This window comes from Thamnophis elegans, unplaced genomic scaffold, assembly GCF_009769535.1.
Source record: "Thamnophis elegans isolate rThaEle1 unplaced genomic scaffold, rThaEle1.pri scaffold_273_arrow_ctg1, whole genome shotgun sequence".
Lineage (NCBI taxonomy): Eukaryota > Metazoa > Chordata > Lepidosauria > Squamata > Colubridae > Thamnophis > Thamnophis elegans.
In genome coordinates this window covers 19,068-37,587 of record NW_022473742.1, presented here as the reverse complement: position 1 = coordinate 37,587, position 18,520 = coordinate 19,068, and the positions used below count along the sequence as shown (strand labels likewise).

General features: G+C 42.5%; 1 protein-coding gene across 1 annotated transcript; it reads right to left on the bottom strand.

Annotated features, from left to right (window-relative positions):
* Window positions 1-1,040: 1,040 nt before the first annotated feature.
* Window positions 1,041-5,138, bottom strand: LOC116523417. Its single transcript, XM_032238525.1, has 2 exons — window positions 5,042-5,138; window positions 1,041-4,879 (listed from the first exon to the last, which is right to left on the bottom strand). Exons 1-2 carry the CDS (start codon window positions 5,088-5,090, stop codon window positions 1,041-1,043), a joined length of 3,888 nt encoding a protein of 1,295 aa, XP_032094416.1. The 5' UTR covers window positions 5,091-5,138.
* Between the last annotated feature and the right edge of the window lie 13,382 nt (window positions 5,139-18,520).

Sequence of the window (18,520 nt, the reverse complement as noted above, 5' to 3'; positions counted from 1 at the left end):
GGTCCATGGTTTACCCTGCTAACAGGCTAGTCAACAGAGGAATAGCAGCCCCTAGCAAGGGACCTATAAGCCGCCCGACTGAAGTATGATCTGTTTCTTCTTTTTGAGTGAAACCTTTCTATCGCTCAGCTTTTTAATGATACCCTTCTTACTCTTTAGAGACCGGAATTGTGAAGGTTTCAGAGGAAGATTTCCTTTTAGGGTGTTCAGTGCTATTTCTGCTATTGACCCCACCAGGTCATTATTAGCATTGCATAAAATGGCTTTTCTCTGTCTTGGTCCGGACTTTACTAAGATTTTTAAAAGCCCCCAATTTCTACGTAACCTCTCTGACATCTTAAATGAACTAGTGCTAAGATAACTGGGTTACAACTTTTTACTCTTCTTTTTCATCGTGTAAACAGTAGGCCAATCAGGGGGGAAGAGCCCCGTTCTTAGCCTATAGGATTCTGGAGTGCTGGCTGACAAATCTACTAACAGGTACCCGTATGGTTTGTGAGTGGCATCTTGGAATACTTCTAAAAAATACTTTGTGTTAGTGGGATACATCTGCCTGGCCAGTGTGACAATTTGCATTTGATCACGGGGGCTTCTGAATAAAACCAAATATTTGGAATTCAGAGCTATTGTCCTCATTTTCTTACCTTGAAAAAACAGGTTTTGTAGTATGAGAATAATGCTCAGGTTTCTGTGATGAACGTACTGTGTAAAAGCCTTCTCTATTTGGTCGCTGTCACCGACAGATGCCATGAGATCATCTATCACAGCTAGAGTTACTTGATTTGGCGGAAACAAAACATCATCTTCAAAAGAAGACGGAAGACCTTCCACAAACTTAATATAAGGGAATTTATTAAGCAGCTCTTTGTACAGAGGTTGCCAACAGCTATAAAACCATACAATATTTTGAGGAGTTTGAGACAATACCCCATCACCATGTTCTAACATTTGTTTGATAAAAAAAGATTTACCAGAATTGGACGGACCACTTATAATACAGGAAAAAGGGTGTACAAATTGTGCAATGTTTTCCATTCCCCTTAATAACCGTAAGGCAGTGTACAGTAATCCTCACTATTTAATAACCTTTTATTATACACAACTTTTAAAGTTTTTCGGAGGACCCTCGTTTCTAAGGTCCACTGTTTCTTAACCCTGACAATTCCCAACTGTTCTACACTGATCTCCTTTTTTCTCTTTGCATCAGGCAGACAATAATCATCTACCAAATCTTTCAAACTGTCAAAGTTAACTTTACTGCTATTACCACAATTTAGCGTGATACCCTTCACTTTTACCACTGCTTCACCGTTGGATAAAGCATAAGCATACGTTTTTGGGCCGGCCGCAACAAACTCTGTTATCGTAGTGTTTTGTGGAATTTCGCTTGTCAGTTGTCCTAAATAATCACCCAAAGGGGGTGTCCACGCCCCCTCTCTACTTACAAAGATGACTGAATCGGTGTCATGGTACAGACACCTATCGCCCAGCCCCTCCAGTAGTCTGTATAATTCTAGCCGTGCATAAGCGGTCGTAAAGCTGGCAATGAATACATTAGTGCATGAGGACTTGGTGGGTTGGTTCTTGGCAGTTTTCCACGTCACGACAGCTGTCTCTGTATCTACAAACTCACATGAAGAAACATCATAATAGGGTACAAAAAGATATTTGAATAATTCCTCAGGGTTTGTCACCACTGATGTGGTCAGGTGATTGGTGCTCTGCCCAAACTTGCCCCACAATGAATTTAAAAAGAGTTTGGCAATCTGTCTTTTGGCAGGATTTACTTCAATACGGTCACGTCGTAAATGGACCCCTTCCATCTTTTCGTAATCCTGAATATATTGCTCTTTATCCTGATCTGTTTTGCACCATTCAGGGTAACCACTGGCCTCCTGTTTCTGTCTGAGATGCATGTTCATATATCCTGAAAATAGCTCATTTGAAGTTTTTTCAAAATGCCAGATCTCATAGATTTCAACAATTCTGTAACCTTTTTCTAAGGCTACATTCAATTCAACAGTACACCATGTACCGGTCAGAGCTCTTTCCTCATCACTGTGTTTACAGGGGGAGGTTTGCAGTTTTTCTGTGCAGGTAGCGCACAAACTAAACATTAATTTGCCCCCTGATTTGTGAGGTAGGACTGGGAAATAGAGATTCCTTGGCGGGTACACTTTGACTTTGACTAGCCCAAAATATTGCTTTATGTCCCCAAAGTTTTGATAGATGATTTGAGGGTGCCCAATTGGATACTCCTTGGTCTTATTCACAAAAGGGTACAAACTGGTGAAATCGTAGTATAAGATTTGTTCACCAGGTTTTGGTTTGTAGTACAGGCATGTAGCATTTGTTCTACCACCAAAAAAAGCATCTCGAGGATTCAAAGGAGCTGGGAGCTTATTCTCAACTAGAAACTGCTTCAAAGAGGTATCCTCCTCCACCATGGCTCGCCACTCATGTTCCCAGATGCAGCGCACAGCATAACCCTGTGACCTGAGGTATTCTTCTTTAATCCTAGTACGGCTGTGCAGGCTACCATATGTTGAATCAAGTAATTTGTTGAAGTCTTTTTCAGAGTAGCAGACAGGGCACCCATGAAAAAAACACCCGTGAAATTCAAAAGCTGTGGGGGTACCATTTATGACCGCGAAACCATCCAAAAAATATTTGCCCACTTTCTTTTCACCACCCTTCAGAGCATGTTGAATATTGAGCTTCTCAGTGTGCTCTATATACAACAACCATTGAATCGCTGGAGCCGAATACCTTTTCTGTGTATTGTGATAATTGTCCAAAGGATCTAAAGCAATGGTATTGCTTTTCAAATACATGAACAGGTACTGTGCCATGCAGACAGATGCCAATGTGATATATTGGAAGGGGTCAATGCATTGAATCTCCTCAACAGTATCCAACCCGACCCCACTGCTGTACTCACGCTCAGTCATTTTCATCACCTGATCCCTAAATCGAATACAGGCCTCTCTTAATATATCTACATCCTGTCTGCAATAGTAAGCCAGAGCCTTCTTTAGTTTAAACACAGTACCTCTATTAGCAGTGTGCCATTTCAGGAATTCTTCTCTCTCCCCGGGCATCATAGTTTCTGGGCTGTAATACTTGGTTTCAGGGAGTGGCCCCACGTAGTCTTGATTGGCCATTGTATTGAATAAGTGAGGGAAATATCCTTTGCAGCCTTGAAACCCCATAGCTTTGGGTAATTTGGATAATTTAAGTGGTAAAAATGAGAGGCTATCAATAAACCGAATCTTATAGTCTGGAAGGGTAATACACAGTAGTTTCCCCCCCTGACTTATAAGTTGAACCCTAACCTTTTCTCGGATCAGCTGCCTCAGTACAAGGTATCCATCATAACCTTTGGAGTTGTGTGCAATAAAAGTACAACCTTTAAACTTATGATTTATAAATTTCTTTATAAACTGTTCCAAGCATCTAACACCATAACAATCCCACCTCACAACATCTTTATCATCCTCATCTTTCAGCATATCCCTGGCACATGCATAATTAGGTATGTGGGTACCTGTTTCTTGGCAGCATTCAAAATCATAAATAATATATCTTTCGCCAATTCGTGGTCGGTCCAACGATTTTAGAAAGCATAAATGACCTTCCAAGCTTTCTACCTTCTCAGAGCACTGCCCACATTTGACTTCCTTGCACTTTTTGTGGGGGGTAAAGACATAAAGACCACACGTTTCACAATATTGTTTAGTCTTACACTCAACTTTTCCCTCCTTAGCGAGTTGTGCATGTCTTTCAGCACATTCCTTAGACCGACAAGGTGCTTTGCATCTACAGCACAGCCCCTTCTCCACCTCAACCTGCTGACACTCTTGCTTTAGGCACGCTCTACAAATATATTGGCACCCGTGACTAAATTTGTGGTGATAAGCCGTGTGGCAGAATTTACAAAAATAACGTTCGCCCAGAAAGCCCTTGATATTTTTAACACCATAGTAATGCTTGTCGTGCAATAATATAAATACTATTTTTTCTTGCTGCGGGTGACCTGTAACAAAAAAACGCCACCCGTCCTGCATGTAAAACAAGATCTTTATAGTGACCTGTAAATGTTTTTCAAAGATGTGTACCTGAGAAAAGTCAATCCTGTTTCCTGTGGATATACCCAGTTTGCTGTGAAGTTCCCTGGCCTTGGTAATAATTTCTTGCTTACTACCATCAGAACCAATCAGACAGAGCAAACAGCTGGCAAAACAAAGAAATTCGCCTTCCACATTGAAATCTACTAGATGCTGTCTTTTTTTCTCCAGTACTTTGGTAAGCAGCAAAGTATTTAACTTCCTAAGCCCCCCTCCCTCCTTGTTCTTCACGATGGTAACCACTAATTGCAAATCACCCCCCCACAATATCTCAGCCTTACTTTGTAGCAGATTTTCAACACTGGTCAGAAAATCATCAGCGTTTAAATCATTCATACACCTCCTATGAGAAAAGATGGGATGGTTTAACCCCTCTGCATCCAACCGTAGTTGAACAAAATCATTTGGGCCGATGTTCATGGCTACGTTATTCAAAAGAATCTGTATCACATTATGTATGGCCTCTATAGCAACTACAAAAGATCGGATTTGATCAAGATTAATAAATCTATATCTCTGATAATATTCCACAGCTCTAAAATTCCGGATAGGATTTTCCCACGCCTGCACCATATCCAGATAAACATTGTTCACATTTTGAGAGTTTACAGAGCCAGGAGCTTGTAGCTGGGACATAGTATGGTGTGTATCCTCTTCTGGTTGAGAGACAGTCATAGTATCACAACTAACACTGTCTGCTAGGGATTCAGGAAGCCCGGCGCCATGCATTTTTGCTTTTTTGCAGGACGGTTCTGATTAAACAAACAAGCAAAGAAACAAACAAAAAAAAAAAGTTATCACCAACATTCCAAATAAACACACACACACACACACACACACACACACACACACATTTAGTTTCTAAAAAATAATACTAATAGAGTTATAGTTGGATAAAATGTGAGATATTATACCTCCTAGCGGACTTTGTGCTGTGCGGCTTGTGGAAGGCTGAGGGGTCATGTTATGCTGGGACCCCTGGGATTCTGCAGGAATAGTGAGATCAGCGAATGCTTGATCGTCCACCCATTCTGGAGGAAAAGAAAAAAAACCCCAATAGTCAGAATTGTTGCAGAATGTTTATAAGAATCTAAATATATGAAAGTATGAAAGATAAATACCTTCATATGCCCTCAAACATTCTGAGTCTGTCAATTCATTCTAGTGAAAGAAAAAATTCAATCAAACAAATAAGCAACCACTCTATAAAAACCATTTTATATCTAAGTGCTTCAAAATTAGGCTTAAAATTACTTACAATTGTAACACCCATCAAACATTCTGAATCTGTCAATTCATTCTAGTGAAAGAAAAAATTCAATCAAACAAATAAGCAACCACTCTATAAAAACCATTTTATATCTAAGTGTTTCAAAATTAGGCTTAAAATTACTTACAATAGTAGATTCCATTCTGAACAGGGGTCTTCTTAGCAGTTCAAATTGCTCCAGAGGTATGGTTATGCCAGAAACCAGTAAACATGACTAGACCTGTATAGTCTCCTGCTTTTATACACCTTAGTGACGTCACAAATTAATCACATCAGAAAAGGGGAGTTCTTCACACCTTATGCAAAAACTGCCCGCCCTGCCTAGCTGAAAGAAGCATTTGAATAGAAGCTAATGTAGTAATATCACATGAGCTTTAATTAAACTGTATCTCTGTGTTTAACATCTGACAAGTTTAAACAGAAGGGTCAGCAAAAGAAAAAAATATAATACACCTTTCATGTGTTTTGTAAATCACATTTTATTATAAATTTCATAGCTTTAACAGTTTATTGTAATTAATTTCTGTTACATTCTGGCATATGATCCTCTTCAGAGCCAATGGTAATTCAGCTTCAGTCTTTGACATTAATGACAGCGGTTCATGGCTATTCTTTATACACTGTATGAATGTCTTGAGATCGTCAAATGTATCCCGGGTGAAATATAATTTATCCATTTTGTCAGTAATACTGATGATGACCCAGAGAACATGTGGCATAGAAAGCCGAATACATAAGCTGTTAATAAGTTCTGTTTCATTGTTTCCATCCACATTATCTTCTGATTTTAAACATCCCATTAAACAATGATGTATTATTTTAATAACACACGCTTTCAGAACTTGCGGCATGCTGACATTTTGAGGCTCCACCGCTTCTAAAACAGGAAATAAGGTAGAATTAGATTGGGGGTGGGGGGGGGTGTTTCAACTAATCAAAATACTGTTTTCTTAATTTTTATATCAACTCACCATTTGATATTTTGCAGAATCTACAATAACAAAATTTTATATTCTCTTCAATGAAGACAGGTCTTTTTCTTATTCTACGCCCATGCTTGGGAGGTTTGGGGATCAAATTTATATCAAACAAATCCCCTTCTGAAGTTGCCATATAGGGTTTGTTGCATTCTGGCATATGATCCTCTTCAGAGCATTCGATGCTGGCTTTTGCTGTTGTTTTAAAAACATCTTTGGAATCAGAGGTTGCCATCTTCAAGAGACTGCTGAAATTAAGGCAAACTAACCAGCTCTTCTAATGTCAAGTGCGCCTCGCGCATGCGCGGAATAACAGGGGAGGGGTGGGGTGGGGCAGGTAAGACGTGTCTGGGCTTGCCCCACACATGTCTCTTACGCATGCCTGGAATCACAGAGGAGCGGGGTGGGTGGGCGAGTAAGGGCTGTCAGGGCTTATCCCTGGCATGAATGAACAGGCTTATCCACTGCATGCAACCTGGCGGGGTTGCCTATTGTGAACATTTTAATTCCTGTTAATATTCCTTGTCTTTTCCTGTTGGCGGGCTTCAACCTACCTAGAAGTAAATACCTTTTAGAGAAAAAATGGTTAAATGCAGACCCATGTCCCAACAAAAATTAAAACCAACATTGCCTAGAAATAAATTCTTTCTAGGATAAAAAAAGTGGGCTTAAATGCAGCCCATACCTTTTAGAGAAAATGGTTAAATGCAGACCCCCATGTCTCAACAAAAATTAAAACCAACATTGCTTAGAAATAAATTCCTTCTAGGGAAAAAAGTGGGTTTAAATGCAGCCATTAGGAGATTGATTACAAATAAAAAACATTTTTTTATTTCACAACCCCACTCCCCCCACCCTTGAATGTCCATAGAATTAATCTAGGGTTAAACTAATCATGTACACAGAGTCTTGGCATCTTTCTTGATGGGGTAAGTTTCAACCCTATTTGATGGGGTTAGGCCATTACACATATCCTGCTAGGGCTGCTTAGGCCTTTACAAATATTCAGCTAGGGCTGCTTAGGCCTTTACAAATATTCAGCTAGGGTTATGATCTTATGAAATCTTGCACCACGTGGGTCAATTATGCACACCCCAGCCGGGGAGGAGGGGTATACACGTCACATCCGGAGGGTGGGGGCTGTGCACGTCACTTCCGCTTAGGGGGCATGATCTGGTGACGTAATCAGCACGTGGGTTTGTTTACTTTGATGACGTCACTGATCAAAAGTACTGATAATTTTCATTAAAAAAAGGTATGAACTATATCTACTTGTGTGTATGAAGGCTAAGATATTAAGACAAATAAACTTAACAACCTTTGGGATGAGACCACATGATTTTGTTAGGTATCTGTGCTCTTCCCATATAGGTGGGTACCTATGTTATGCCCACTTTACCTGAAAGGAAGATTGGAAACCACAGGAATCTTGAACAAGTCAGAAAGTACCTGAACCCCTTTCTTTGCTCCGTGGGCTCTGGTCCCTCAATAAGGCTTTGTATCACATACAAGCGGTGGGGGAAATCCTAGCCAAGGAGACTGGGGAGTTTTTTTATTGCTGCAGCCAAAGAACAAGAAGCCATTTGGACAATGACAGTTCAGAATAGAATGGCTCTAGATATGATATTGGCATCCTAAGGAGATGGGTGAGCACTACTTGGACAACAATGCTGTGTGCAGATTCTGGAGAAATCCTGGAATTCCACAGCTGAACTACACACATCACAAAGAGAGCTGCAACCCCCCCTCCCCCATGGACGAATGGAAAGAGAAGTGGCATTGACTGACAGGAGGGTTGCCTGATTTCACTGGTTAAGGACCTAATAATGACCCTGGCAGGCAAAGTCATTGTTCTCTTAATCACCTGTTGTGCATTACAATGCCTTCTGCTTTGCCTCCCCACCTGTAAGTAAACTACCAGGTCTCCCAGTGCAGGGATATTGCTGTTGGGTGAACCTTGGAAAATGAGATCATTTTCAGATTCAAAGGGGGGGGAATGATGGGCTGGGGGCTAAAGCAAGGTCATAGCACACACTTGAAAGTAAAGCAGGAAGACTGGAATTGGGGTCTGGGGCTCTGTCTGTCTCACAGGAACAAAGAATGCTTATCAACAGGAAATATGCATGTGTAAAGCTTGCAGCAATTATGGGTAGCTAGAAAGTTGATAAAAGTAAGGAGAATTAGACAACTTCCAGAGCTCAGCTAAAAGTTAGGAATAGAGATGGCCTATGGCAGCCAATGAAAGGCCTGTTAGAGAACTCCTGGGGCCTTCGTTAGCCAAGGCTTAGGAATGGCACAGCTAGAGACCAATAGAACAAATGGTAGAATTATTGCTAAAGTGTTTTTTAGAGGATATTTCTTATTATTTCACCTTGTCCCGCCTTCTCCTTTAGTGAAAATGTATAAAGCTTTCTTAATCCTTTGTTCTTGGCCTTTTGACCAGGAACCTTTTTCCTTCGAGTCCTCCAATAAAAAGCAATCAGAAAACCTGCCCCTCCTGTCTGGGTCCATCATTGGCTTCCACACCAGGCTCAGACCCCAATTGGGGAGAAGACAAGCGTGTCTTTAAACAGCAACTACATGGATACATTTTCTTCCTGGATATCTGAATTTGGAATTCATGCCCAAAAGGAGACCGTCTCCAGTTAAAGAGGAGCTAAGGAGGAGAATCTCCTGCTAGTGAATTTCCTCATAGAAATCAATATCTCATTGTTGGGGGAAAAAAGAAACAGGAAATCATGCAATGTTGATATTCTCCAAGTTGGATTCTTTCTGGGTCTTCAGCTGCTGGAGCCCTCAACATTTGGAAGATGGGCAGAAGAGGGTCCTGTCCTTGGGGATTCAGCATCATGAAGCCACGCAGGATTTTCATATCTTACTCTCCAAACTCAGGCACTAAGTTTGGTGTGGAGCCGAAAAGAACTTGATTGCCTGAATTGGGGAGAGTTTGAGAGAAGCAAAGGGGAGCCCAACTGCCAATGACTCTGGGTGGCTTACAAAAGAGGACAATAAAACGGGGAAGAAGATGGGCAAAACACTGTATGAAAATCCAAAGCTCCCAATGGCTCAACGGAGAGCCAACCCAGGGGTGGAGGGCTATGTCGCAGGGCACAGTGGCACAGGCAGCAGCCGCAACAGGAGTCCCCTCCAAAGAGGGAGAGGGTGTAGGAGGAAAATCACACAAACAGACACACAGACACGGTTTCCAAGGGCTCAAAAAGGTTGAAAACTGCAACCAGGGAGAGAGCAGTATTGGAGGGGATTTCCCCCCACTGCTGCAGTTTTTGGAAAGGAGGAGCAGGTAGATGTGGAGAGGGAGGGGCTGGTAAGGCAGAATAACAGTTGAAAGGCCGACAGCAGCACCAACATCTCCAAACCCATTATACAAACAGCCCAGTGTGTTCCAAATTGTGTTGGCTCCCTTTTAATCCCTTCCTCTCCAATCTCTTCTTCTTCTTCTCAAACAAGTGGGTGTTGATAGGTTACAATGGACATTCAGCTGCTGGAGCCCTCAACATTTGGAAGATGGGCAAAAGAGGGTCATGTCCTTGGGGATTCAGCATCATGAAGCCACGCAGGATTTTCTTTTGGCAGAAATTGTTCAAGGGAGACAGGATTTCTTTTTCCTGTCCTGCATGGCCGTATTACTTGGGGATTCAGGAAAAGTTGTCTCGCCTAAGCAGAAACGATGGAGGGAGCTCACCTGGGGTGACGGAACAAAACACAAAAGAGCCTGGCAAAAGAAAGGGAAGGCGATGGGAAGTTCATCCAGAGGCACATTAATGAGTGGAGCCTCCCTTGACAGAGGCAGTCTACATACACAAACCTGCTCAGGAGCCTTGGAAGGAGCCCCTCCCCCCTCCTGGATCCTTTGGGGCCCCCGGGGTCTTCCGAAGGACCCTCCTCCTCCTCCTCCTCCTCCTCCTCCTCCTCCTCTCGGGCGGCGCTTCCTTCCTTGCTTCCTCCGTCCTCCTGCAGGGGGGAGAGAGAGGCCGAAGCCTCCGCCTCCCACGGAGGTCCTTCCTCGTAGGGAACATAGAATATGGCCAGGACTGGACTCTGTGACATCCAGTGAGGCTAAACCAAGCCGCGAGCACCGAGAATCTTCACGCTCTTCTCCATGCCCTTGTTGCAGAAAATGACAGGCGTTAAGACTTCTCAGGATACGGGAAAAGTCTATTTGGCATCCAGGTTCAGAAAGGGAGCCCATGGCTTAGCATCGCAAGTTCTGAACACCCTTCATCATCGAAGCAGGCGTTCTTATACGTTCTCAAAAGCATTGCAACACGGAAACAACTCATTTCTTAGTGGTTGCCTTGAGGAGAGAAAGCCTTATAAGGAGACGGGGTCTTACTTCTCCTTTTGTTTATGGCGGACATGCCATTAAGGAACTTTAATTGAACCTTGGACTTTTGACATAGGTTTTGACATAGGGACGTTGGCTGGAACATCTTGTGGTTAGGCACCGGCTTCCTCTTCTTTTGCAAGCTGCAACTCTGCCTATGTGGCTTTTTAATAAGGGGTCCCGAGAGGCTGTCCAGCCTGACCCAGTAGGTTGTCACACTTAATGTCCAAATCTCACTTTACGTCCTACTTTACCCTCCTTGGCACCTCGCAACTGCAATAGATGCCCAGATGAGGCTTTTGGGGCTGTCGGGCTGAAAACCGAAGCCCTTTTCGCCCCAAAAGCGTCTGCACCAGTAAAGAAGGCCTCCAGGTGGCTGCCGGCTTAAAAACATGGCCACGGGAATGCTGACCGAGCCTCCGGAGCCTCGGAGCCCTGCAGTGGAGGAAGGGCCCCAGAATCGCCAGCTGAGGCCTCTCTTGCCACCCCCCCAGTCCCCCAGTCCCCAGCCTCCCCTGGCTACCTAAGCCTGCCAGCCAGGCCACCTTACCTGCTGCCTGCTCACCTGCCTGCTCCTTGCATCCATCACATCGGAGAGCTGCTGATTCTGCCTGCTTTTTTCCCTTTATGCTTTTAATGTTTTTTTAAAAAAAATATTTATTGTTCATAGAATATTTTAAGGGTTTTATTTTAATTTATTGTGTATAGAATATTATTATTTTTAAATAATCTTTATTGGTTATACATTTTTTTAATAAGACATACAAATACAAATTCAACTTTAAACATACATTCACAGCCCAACATTTTTTTTCTTCCTCATTGTTTAGTCTCTAACCAGCATCTTCTTGTTACACAATTCAAGGATCTGTTACAATAGTTCACTTTTAGTTCCCATTGTTAACAGCTGCTATTTTAACTTTCCCCGTTTTAAGTCCCTGCTGTTCTCTTTGTCGCCCACATAAACCACAGGTTCCAGCTCAGATAATGTTCCGTTTCTCCTTTGTCCCTCAGCCAACCCGTCATTCTGTCCATTTCTGCACACTGATAAATCTTTTTAATTATGGCATCTGCAACGGTCGCTAAGTGTGAAAAATGGTCATCAGTCACTTTTTTCAATGCCATTGTAACTTTGGTCACTAAAGTGATGATGTTTGCTGCATATCAATAGAATAAAAAAGTTGTTACACTCCTACTTGGTAGTTTCAATACACAGCCTCAATTGTTCTAATGTAGCGTCAGCTGGTGCTACTTTTCAATAGATAGATGACAGGTAGGTAGGTAGGTAGGTAGGTAGGTAGGTTTATTCTGAAGATAGAAGTTTATGTACACCAAGAACCTTTGAATGAAAGCTGGGAGAGGAAATTGGACAAATGAACAGAATAGTATAGTACTCTAAAGGAATAAATGTGCTCTGGCTAATAAATGCACAGAGCAAAGATTTATAAAAATAGAAATGTCAGTATGAAATTACAAGCTATTACCTTATGCATTAATTAAATATATATCCTGCTTCCCGCCCCCCCCAACTCAAGGTAGCCTGCATGGTGCCATCTCCTCCAATTTTTTATCACCTTCTGAGTTAAGCTAAGTGAAGATAGAGGAATAACCAAAGTCACCTCCTGTATTGAGTTTCTGTGGTTGGGAATAGGGCAGAGCCTGACTTCCCACATCCGACACCTGTTAGAGGCTGTGAGAGTTTTCTTTCTGAGCAAGAAAATTTTGTGACCAGCCATGTCACAAAATCTATTAATGAAAGGATAAATCCCTATTTGCGAAATAGCCAGAATATTCTCCCAAAATTTAAAAGATTCCTCTTCTGGAATTACAAACTATGTCTAAAAGCGCTCTACCAGAGAGGGAGTCTGATCATTAAGGTGGAAGAGTAGAAATACAAGAGAGAAATTCATCTTCAAGTTTTCTTTTGCTCTGCTGGGGGATTGGGGCAAGTCATTTTCTGTTAGCTCTACCTAATTCCTGAAAGTATTTTGGAAAAATGGGAGAAAGGAGGTGATGCTTTGAGTTCCTAAATGGAAAAAAGGAATATATATCTAAAAAATAAATGTTAAGTCAGATTTTTCCCTGCAAAGTATTCATGAAATAGACCAGGTTGAAAAAGAAATTCCAACAAAATTACCCCTAATCGGTTATGGAATGATTAAGGCTGACTCTGAAGTAGTTAAATATATAATAATTATGCTAACTAATAATATAAGACTGTAGGGATTAATATCAGTAGCTTTTCTACTGCCCATAAGCTATTTTCTTAAAATCTAGGTGTGAATGCTCTATATTATTATTTAATGTTGAGATACCAAAAAGATGAACACAAAGACAATACAAAGACTTGAAACTACAGGTAGTCCTAGACTCAACAACAGTTCATTTAGTGACTATTTAAAGTTACAACAGCACTGAAAAAAGTGACTTATGACAAGTTTCTACACTTCTAAATGTTGCAGCATCTCCATGGTCATGTGATCAAAATCAATGGACGGACGGACCATGCAGACTTTCTCCACACCTGCTTAGCGACCCTTCTTGTCCCCCCACAGTCCAGTCCAGTGTCTTACCTGTTCCTGCTGCCTCTCTGCCTGCCTCTCCCTGTTCCTTCCATCCATCGCATCAGAGTTCGGCTGATTCTGCCTGCTGGTAAGGGAGCCGGGTTTTTTTCTTTTATTTTTTCAATGTATTTTAAAATAATATTTTATTTATTGTGCATAGGATTTTTTAAAATAGTTTTATTCCGTGTGGATTCTTTTTTCAAATTGTCTTAGACTATTTTAGAAAAGATTCTATCCGAAATAAATTGAAATAAACCATTTTTAAAAATTCTATGCACAATATAGAACTTTTAAAAATGGTTTATTTCAATTTATTCTGTGTGGAATAGTTTGAAATTTGTTACTTCAATTTATTCTGCGTGGATTCTTTTTTTAAATTGTCTTAGACTATTTAAGAAAAGATTCTATCCGAAATAAATTGAAATAAACCATTTTTAAAAATTTTATGCACAATACATTTCAATGTATTGTGCATAGAATTTTTAAAAAAGGTTTATTTCCATTTATTTTGGATAGAATCTTTTTTTAAATAGTCAGGAGTCATTGACACTGAATTTGCACTTTTAATAATCAGGAAGCACATACTGAGTTTCTTTGAAAAAAATCCAGTAATTTAAAAATCCAATAATGTGTTTCCTAGTATAATTTGATTGCTTATTAGTAACCTATCACTATCACTAAGTGTTGTAGCTTATGATTCTTAATGAATGTATTCTATTTTATTTTTCTTTATGTACACTGAGAGCATATTCACCAAAGACAAATTCCTTGTGTGTCCAATCACACTTGGCTAATAAACTACTCTACTCTACTCTACTCTACTCGACTCTACTCGACTCTACTCATTTCTATTTCAATTCTAATAAGGCATTATAATGCAAGCTAGCCTTAGCTTTCAAACAGTTCATTTAGTGACCAAAGTTACAATGGCATTGAAAAAAGTGACTGATGACCATTTTTCACACTTAGCGACCATTTTCACACTTAGCGACCATTGCAGCATCCTCATGGTCACGCGATCAAAATTTTGATGTTTGGCAACAGATTCGTATTTATGATGGTTTCAGTGTCCTGGGGTCATTTTAATTGCCTTTTGTGACCTTTTGACAAAGTCAAATGGGGAAACCAGATTCACTTATGCTACTAACTTATCGGCTGCAGTTATTCACTTAAGAACTGTGGCAAGAAAGGTCGTATAATGGGGCAAAATTCACCTAACAAATGTCTCAGGAACAAAAATTTTGGGCTCAGCTGTGGTCAAGGACTACCTGTACATTAACCACCCTTTCTCTGGAGACAGCATGGTCATTCTCACTGCTTCAAATGGGGGGGGGGGTGTTCTTGGGGAGCAAAACATTTTTGGTTCCTACACCTTTGGATTAACATCACGTCTCCTTGGATGAGCAGCCAGGGATAGAATCTGATTCCTTTAGGTCAGTGCTTCTCAACCTTGGTCCACCTGAAGATGCGTGGACTTCAACTCCCAGAATTCCCCAGCCAGCTGGCTTGGTGGATTCTGGGAGTTGAAGTCCACGCATCTTCAGGTGGACCAAGGTTGAGAAACACTGCTTTAGATGGAGAGAAAAGTTGATGGAAAGAATCCTAAAAGCTACTTAATGTTAACAGTAAAATAACTAGATAAAAGCAGAGATTGAGTCTCCAAATCATAGTTAGATAGTAATGTTCTTCTTGCCTTGCAATGAAGAGTAATGGGGACCATTTAAAAAAAACCTAGCAAGGAGGGAAGTGTGTCAAAACATTGTGCATAGAATTTTTAAAAATGGTTTATTTCAATTTATTTTGGTAGAATAGAATTTTTAAAAATTCTATGCACAATACATTTCAAAGTATTGAATATAAAATTTTTAAAAATGTTTTTACTTCAACTTATTCTTTGTGGAATAGTTTGAAATGGTTACAGTGTAAATTATTGCTGGTGTAATACTTAACAATGGTTTTTAAGGATTTCTTTTATTTATAGAATATCTTTTTAAATTATTTTGGGGGGAATTTTATTTTTTAATTGTTTATAAAATATATTTACTACAAGAAATGCAATATGTTCAGACCAGGTTTATGTGTCTCAAAGTGGCTGCTATTCTATGGGCAGGCCAGGTTGGTGCAAGGCAGCTTTGCCAGATTTAGTGTGTTTCACCCTCGTTGAATTTTATATCGTATAAAATCGTATAATTTTAATTCTTTTTTAGATTATTAACATAATGAGTAAGAAAAAGAGGATGCATATTACAATACTGTTTTTGCGTTGTATGAAAATTTCTGTTGCTCCATATACAATTTTTAGTCAAGGGCCCCCCACCCCACCCTCTGGTCCATGGTGTCCCTCTTTAACAATTGCTAAAGTGTTTTTTAGAGGCTGTTTCTTCTTATTCCACCTTGTCCCGCCTTCTCCTTTAGTGAAAATGTATAAAGCTTTCTTAATCCTTTGTTCTTGGCCTTTTGACCAGGAACCTTTTTCCTTGGAGTCCTCCAATAAAAAGCAACCAGAAAACCTGCCCCTCCTGTCTGGGTCCATCATTGGCTTCCACACCAGGCTCAGACCCCAATTGGGGAGAACAGAAGTGTGTCTTTAAACAGCAACTACTAAGTGGATCCACACAAAGGAGCCTGGCGAAAGGAAGGGGAAGCGATGGGAAGTTCATCCAGAGGCACATGAATGAGTGGAGCCTCCCTGGACAGAGGCAGTCTACCTGCACAAACCTCCTCAGGAGCCTTGGAAGGAGGCCGTTTCCTCTGAAGCCCCCCGACCCTCCTGGATCCTTTGGGGCCCCCGGGGTCTTCCGAAGCCTCCGCCTCCCGCGGCCCTCCCTCCCGGCCTCCCCCCGCCAGACCAGGCCTCCCTTCTGCGGAGGACCTTCCCGGACTTCCACTCCCGGCATCCCCTGCTCCCCCCCCCCCACACCTGCATCAGGCCGCATGCGCACTCGAATCGGGAAAGTCCTTCAGCGGCTTCACGGAATCCGAAAGTGAGGGTCTCCTTCTTCAGCCAAGCCCCGCCTCTTCCTCTTCTAGTCACGCCCCCTGCGCTTTTCCCGCCAGTTCGCCTCATTTGCATCGGAGCAGCTTCTGCCCCACCCCATTGGCGGGCTGCCGCCGGGCCACACCCCCAACTCGACTCTCCAGCGGCCGCCTTCCCTCCCCTCGTTTGGCTCCTCCCTCGCGCCGCTGGCTCCGCCCCCTCCCCTTCGCCCGGCTTAGCCAAACTAAAGAGGGGGGGGGGCGATGGAGGCGAATGGGGGATTCCCAAAGCGGCTGCAATGGAGGGGAACGGCCGGAGGGTCCCAGGGCCAGCCTCGGCTTTCCTGTGCCGGAACCCTTGCTGCCTCCCCGGAGCTGCTCCCTTCCCCGCCCCATTCAGCCTGCAGCCCCTGGGCATCTCCGCGTGGCCCCCTTTCCTCCTGGGGCGGGTGGGGGGGGAGAAGGGGGGGTTGCAGCTGGGTCCAGGTGCTGCTGGCCGCCTGGCACCAAGACCCCCTTCCTCCCCCCCGCTGGAAGGAGGAGCGGGCGGGGTGGCGATGGCTGTTGCCAGCCTGAAAGAAGCCTTCAATGTCGCCATCCTTCCGGGTTTTATAATCAATACCATTGAAATCTCCCGGCCACCTGAACCCCGGAGGCTCCTGGCGGTTTTGCAAACGTTAAAGCATGTTTTTATTGTTGTGGGGCGCCTACATTTGGGAGGGTCAAATCCTTCAGGGAAGAAGATAAAAGGGATTTTAGAATACTGGTGTCTCTCCCCCCCCCTCCCCCTTTGTAGTTCAGGAACCTCTGTGCAGTTTCTCTCCTGGCCTTATTTTCCTTTTGTGGGAAACTCTTGGCGGTACCTGAGCGAAATCATAATTTATTCCACCTTCCATCCTCACTTCTCATTCTGGAGCCTTGGACTCAATTGCAATTCTTTCCTGAATCTTTGGGCTTCCACAGAAGGAAACAATTTACCTGTCAGAAACCACTTAGCCAGGATGTTGAATGCAAGAATAGCGCCCTTAGAGGAAAACCCCCAAAACCACATGGCTAGAACATGAAACTAGAAGCTTTGCAAGATACCTGTCACCTGGGATAGGCAACAGGTGGCCTGAGGTGTAGCTATTTAAGAATAACAAGTGTAAAAGCTTTGGGAGAGACTGTAACTCAGCTAACCAATAAATACTACAGGCATTATTGGCAGGGCAAGGGAGGGTGTGTGACTCACCTGGGAGTATACAAATTGAGTGTAAGACTGTAATCTGGGACTTGGAGGCTTTCAAGGCCAGGGTCCTTCTATCCTGGTACCAAAATAAAAGAATATTCTGGTCTCACATCTTGTGTTTGTCGATCAATTGGCTGTCACACTAAGTGACAACCCCCCCCCCCCAGGGCCCTTCCTGCTCCCTTCCGTTCCTTCCCCGTTTACCTAATAATTAATGCTAGTTGGTATTCCTAAGGAAAGAGTATTGGGCCCCAGGGAGACCCTTGGGGTGCCCCACTGCCTACTTCCCTGCATGTGGAAGTTCCATTAAGGCAGGGCTGTGGATCATACGTCCTTCCAAAGAGGATCTCCAGAATCCCAATAGAGGAGGATGCTGGAAGAGAGCAGCTACCTTGGCCGTCAGCTTCCCTAGAGAGTGGAAGCCACGGAGTGCTGTCCACAAAGTGGCTGCCATGTTGGAGTGGCCAAAAATCATTGCAGGTGCTCTCAGAATGGTGCCCACTTTCAGGACAGCAGCATAGATCCTCTTTTCAGGAAGGCCATGCATTGCAGAAGGTCTTTCCTGAAGAGATCTACTCAAAAGATTTGCTCTAGGAGTTCAGGGACTGGGCCGGAAAGCGCTTACAGATTGTTGAGAGCAATATGCTAACTCCTGTAAACCCCTTAGAGAAGGCTGTAAAGCGGTGTATAAGTTCAACTGCAATTGTTACTAAGACAAAAGTTATTAGCCGTGTATTTTTTAAAGCACATCCATGTTGTTCAACGATTGAGTAAATTTTCTCTTAGTGCATGAGAACAAACACATTCTTGCCATTACTGAAACCTGGTGGGATGAAACCCAGAAGCATTTAAAAATTTCAAAACAGACGCAATAGAAGAAGAGGTGAAGTTACACATCAACAGCTAACCCTTTTTAGAATTGCAAAAACAAACCCACTACCCCCACCCCCAAATCCCTCATTAAATGCACTTGGGTTATTATGAAAGGAAAACGGAATGTGGTTACCATAGGTGTAAACTCCGGATTATCCAA

Coding starts and splice junctions, on each gene's coding strand:
- LOC116523417 (XM_032238525.1), bottom strand. CDS start 5,090: ATGACCCCTCAGCCTTCCACAAGCCGCACAGCACAAAGTCCGCTAGGA. Junction 4,880..5,041: donor AGCACAAAGTCCGCTAGGAG/GTATAATATCTC, acceptor TTGTTTAATCAG/AACCGTCCTGCAAAAAAGCA.